This window comes from Poecilia reticulata, linkage group LG21, assembly GCF_000633615.1.
Source record: "Poecilia reticulata strain Guanapo linkage group LG21, Guppy_female_1.0+MT, whole genome shotgun sequence".
Classification (NCBI taxonomy): Eukaryota; Metazoa; Chordata; class Actinopteri; order Cyprinodontiformes; family Poeciliidae; genus Poecilia; species Poecilia reticulata.
Genome location: NC_024351.1, coordinates 2,274,533 through 2,279,795, shown reverse-complemented (window position 1 = coordinate 2,279,795; position 5,263 = coordinate 2,274,533). Strand labels below are relative to the sequence as shown.

Genomic DNA, 5,263 nt, shown 5'->3' with positions numbered 1-5,263 from the left:
GGACGGAGCCAGTTCTACATCGCGTTGAAGCTCATCGCCATCGCCCAGTCTGGGCTGCCGCTCAGGGTGGAAAGCCTCAATTCAGGTGAGTCCAAACCTGAATACTCTCGTTGTCAGYGCGGCGCCTTTTATTAAAGCCTCTGCTGTTTGCATATGGAGCAGGAATACAGTAAACATTGATGTTTGCTTTGAACGTAAACTGCTTGTGGAAAATAAAGTCTCYCAGTTTGTAAGTCGAGTCGCCTCGGTTTGTTTTGAAACAGCTGGTAGCGTTTAAATTCAGCTTTATAGGGAATGGTTGTAATGTTCATCAGTAAAAAGAGAAAACTGATCTATCGTCAAACATGATGACTGGCAATTTGTTTATAGAAACGTCTTAATTAATTTTATTTATGGTTTCTGTTATAAGTGGTTTTTATTTCTGTTTATTTTGGTCGTGTTTGTTTTGGATATTTGAAATATCTTCCAGTTTTAGTGTGAATGTTCTTTACAAAATTAGTTATGATATTATAACTTGAGAATTGTCTCAAAACAATTATAATTTATTGCAATAATCATCATCCAGCTAAATGTCTTATTGTGACGGGTATAGCTGCAATTAAGTGATTTTAGTTATCAATTATTCTGACGACTCTGGAAAAAAATATTTCATTTAAGCCTTTTTTTWMATACAATATTAAAAATACATTAAGATGCAAATAAACAATTCAATTCCTTTTTTAAATAAGAAAATAAACATTTTATTGCCTAAAATGCAGCAGCACAGTATTCCTTTWGTTCATGCTTTATCATTTGTAGCAAAGGTTGCGTCTGCAACTAAATACATATTTCTAACATCAACACGTGAACGTCTTTGAAACATGGCTTCCTGTTTGAATAAAGCACCCAAAGTTTTCACTCTTACTCTGAGCTGCATGTTGGGCCCTGAAATGTTGCAACATGCGACGATGATTTCATAATTTGAACATTTGAGGAAGCGAAGCGACCACTTCCTTTTGCTATAAAAGGACACATTGTACCTCATGAAGGTTATCAACTTTGTGGGCGTTTTGAAGTTAAGATTCCTGATTCAGTTGATACTGAATAGAGGAGTTCTGGTTAAAAACGTTACTTTTGTYCCTCAGTAAGTAAATGTTTGGCAGAGCAGAAGCCTGGAAGCTTCCAGCCTCTCCAACTGTTTCAACTCATTTATTTTTCAAGTTTTACAGAAAATACTTCTTTTTTGACGTTTCTTTATATCATAAACTAAGACGCATATATTTTAACAACTAGAGGCAACAGAATGCATCATGGATATATATATATATATTTCTAAATTAAATTTGGCTCTTCAAGAGCGGAAAGAGACATGTTTTGATTTGCACATGTACAGTAGGAGGTCTGCTGGGTTTATTCAGTTTATTTCTATAATCGGATCATCAGAATAGTTGTCCAGACTGATAATGGAGCAGAAATTTAAGCCTCAATTTAACCTCTGAAATTAAATCTGCACAATATCAGGAATATCAGCCATTTCTGAAAAACGTGATGATAATRTAGATTATGTTCAGTCTCTCACCTATAATATCCAAATAGGTAGAGGTAATACGAACTCAGGKTGTTTTATTAATGCAACTTTTTTACTTTATTAACATTGATTTAATAAAGTCAATCMAGCCKTTGGGATAYAATCTCCTTTTTCTAATGAAAAMATTTGTTACGATTAACCCACATCTTTCTGATTCTATACTTTCATTACAATTATACATCACCCACCACTTTCAATTGGAGTGAAATCTGTTGCAGTTTGAACGCCAACTGCAAATCATTCCAAAATCAGGAAGTGGACTACAGAGCAGGGCATTCTGGGTAAATACAACCAAAACAAACTCCTTGTGAGTCATCTTTTACTAAACATAAGAAAAGCCCTACAACCGCTAAGCGCTGATGCTACTCCATTTTAGTTGCGCTTATTTCTTCTTCAAAAGTTTTKATGTTGTTTCCGTCAGTAACTTTCAGTGCAGCGCCCCCACAGGCGAGGAGGGGAAGAGGTTTTTGGTTCGTTTGACTCGGTGCAGTGAGAAAGCGAACTGCACCAACTGGAAAAGGAGTCGGATGTTGTAATTATGATCTGCAGTCGAGCCGATGTAGCTCAAATTTTTGTGAATTCTAAGATTTTATGTTCAATTTGTTTAATGTTTCTCACTTTATCATCCAAAGGTTAACTATGTTTGATGCGTTTCACACGTTTATGGTCGCTTTTAACACGTTTATGGTTCAGCAGGTTTTGCTCTCCTCTTCTCATTCTCCTCCTGTTTCATTGCCGTTTCTATTTAAAGACTAAAACACTTAAGATGCAACTCTGAACACTTCTGAGCAAATATTAGCTTCCATATTTTACTGTAATCTTTTAATTTCGCACTAATAAGCTGTGCTGAACAGATCAGTGCGTTTTATTTTGAGGAAGCAAAAATTTCCTCACTGCTCGCATTTTATGGCTTTCCCTCATTTTACAAGCTATAATATTGTCAGCTGATGCCTACAACTGTATGACTCATACAGTTGTAGGCATCAGAAGACTACTTACGGACACATTTTTAGCGCCTGTGGAAAGAGACTTGATCATCGCTTTTTGGGTTAAAACACCTGGATTTGGTTTGATTTGATTAGTTTTTTCCTTTTACTTCTTGACAGTCAAAGATCTGCCGCTGCCCAGGTTCGTGGTGGGGAAGAACGAGGCAGAAGCGAGGCACGCTGCCCTGTACCAGGACGCAGACAGCCAAGGCTTGTACCCGGCGCCCGGAACTGCTTTAATACCCAGACCGCCGGGCCGGGGTCAGCAGAACAAGAAAGGCCCCCCTTCCTCCACTTCACTTCCTGCCCACGAGGTCATCCAGCCCCTGGCGCCCAGCATAGATGCTCAGGTTGGTAACCAGGCAGCAAATACTCTTATTTCTCAAGCTGTTTGCCAATGAAACCTCTCAGATAGTAAATCTTAATGACTTTTACTAGTGTGGTCTTCATTTTGAAGAGTGATATGCAACATCTCGAGCCTGCAGCCGCTGCAGATAAGCTTCTGAAGTATTACTACTTTATTTTCCTGTGGGAAAATCATAATGTTAGATGATTTGTTGCTCAAATTGCTTTCTCAGTGTTTTGACTTTCCAATCAGCCAAGTAGATCTTTTACACGCCGGTTATTTCTTCTCRTTTTTAAATTTATTCACTGGTTGCTTTAACATCCTGCATCTGAAATGAAGCAGATGATTCACTTTGACCTGATTTGAATGCCCTGAAGGGGAGCTGTTATGCAAATTTCACATTTTGCATGKKTTTGTACTTTCATTTTACTGCAAAAACACAAAATCTTACCAAGTATTTTTGGTCTAGTTTCTAGTGCAAATATGGTATCGTAGTGCACTTAAAATAAGACAAACTACCTTAAAAGTAACTTTTCAGCAAGACATTTAGGCTTGTTGTGAGTAAATAATTCCTTAATATTGATGGRAAAAAAATGCTTGTTCTATTAGCAGATCATTGAACTGATRACGTGTGAAAAATGTCTTATAAGTTCAATAATCTGCCAATGAAACTGGTACTTTGGCATCAATATTAAGGAATTATTTACCTAAAATAAGCTTCTATAGTTTGCTAAAAAGTTACTTGTGAGTTAGTTTTGTCTTATTTGAAGTTTGCTAAAGTATTTGCACTAAAAACTAGACAAAAAAAATACTTGGTAAGATCTTGTATTTTTGTATTGATAGGTTTCTGCTGCTTCTAAAAAATACCCACGTTTTTTGGTGTCTGGAAAATGAGCCATTTAAAAAAAAAATAAAAAAAACTCCAGTATGTAACGTTACAAATTAGCAGGCGCTGCCTCGTTACCTAGCAACCCCCCGCAGAGCTCCAGCTCGTTGCCTAGCAACCCGGGTGAGATTCCAGCACTGCTGTAAGCACTGAAAGAGTGTTTGCTTTGTCAGACTAACACAAAACAGTTAAGTTAGTTCAATTAACTTTTCTTTTGTCAATTTGTTGATTTGATCTTAAACATAAAATCATAATGTTAGATTATTTTATCTGTTTTGCTTTCAGTTAACATAGTACAATTATGTGAAACCTGTTGAAATAAAAATAATTACGTGATGTCAATTATTGATTTCTTTGAGTGTGCGTTGTACAATGGCTGCTTGGGGAAAAAAAAAAAAGCAAGTGTTTTGTTGGCTTACCATCCACAAACCACTTGCTGCAATCTTCTTGGTTGTGCAGGAGGCTCCACTTCTGCTTTTCAAAAATGTACGGTTGCATAGTTGTGCATCATTTTGCAGCCATTTTCAGATACGGGCATAAACTAGAGTTTGGGGGCGTGGACATCAGCAGCTTATTTGGATTTAAAGTGACAGAGACCCTAAAACAGTTCAAAACTGAAATCTAATTATCTAAGAATGATTTTTATGAACATGTAGCCCTATCCTAACCTGTTCAAAAAACCTCTATAGATCACCTTTAGCATCCTTCACTATGTAGTACAGTTGATTAAATCACTTCAAATAGTGTTTTACTACAGATTATACAGATTTGTATCGTTTTGTCAGCTAAAGATGTGTCCGATTTGCTTCCACATGATTCCCAGCCCGAACCGACATCCCCAGTCATCTCCCCGCACCAGTCCCCCCCCACGTCCCCTCACTCTTGGAGAAAGCACAAACGGCAACACAGCGGAGGGAACGCAGACAGGCAACAAGTGGTGGCTGCAACCGGAGCTGTGTGGACGCAGTTCAGAGAACCACAAACAGGTGACGGCCGCAGAACTCTGTCTTCAGCCGCGTGTGTGTTAATCCGAGCGTGGGAGGATTTTTCTTTTCTTTTTTTTAAACGTCCTTTCCTGTGGTTCCTCCCTGCCAGGGCCAGKGACCGGTGATGGCATGTGGTCGTCTCACTCGCCCCCTCCTCCGCTTCCCCCAAGCCAGGAAAGCTGGGTCAGTTTCACAGCAGACACCCCGCCCTCCAGCACGCTCCCAGCAATGCACCCGTCATCGGTCCAGGTAGGGCAGCGCCACTCATCTGACTGCTTTTAAAGCACAACAGACCCAGSCGTCACTTTACATGATGTCAGGATCCCTCAATGTTGTTTAAATCTGTGTAGAAATCGTCTCTCTGAGAAGATTTGGAACCCAGTCAGTCTATAACTGGCTTCACTATGTTAAAAAAACAAACAAAACTCTATTTTGACTCTTTAAAAATAGCTTTGTATCCATAGCTAATGTTTTTTATTGTCATGTTTTTAA

General features: G+C 38.6%; 1 protein-coding gene across 1 annotated transcript in view; it reads left to right on the top strand.

Annotated features, from left to right (window-relative positions):
- Window positions 1-5,263, top strand: part of reps1 (RALBP1 associated Eps domain containing 1) — a 24,612-nt gene that overhangs the window by 4,951 nt on the left and 14,398 nt on the right. The window contains exons 2-5 of the mRNA XM_008397366.2: window positions 7-85; window positions 2,674-2,903; window positions 4,609-4,771; window positions 4,881-5,020. Coding sequence (XP_008395588.1) covers window positions 7-85; window positions 2,674-2,903; window positions 4,609-4,771; window positions 4,881-5,020 — 612 coding nt within the window. The remainder of the gene's footprint in view (window positions 1-6; window positions 86-2,673; window positions 2,904-4,608; window positions 4,772-4,880; window positions 5,021-5,263) is intronic.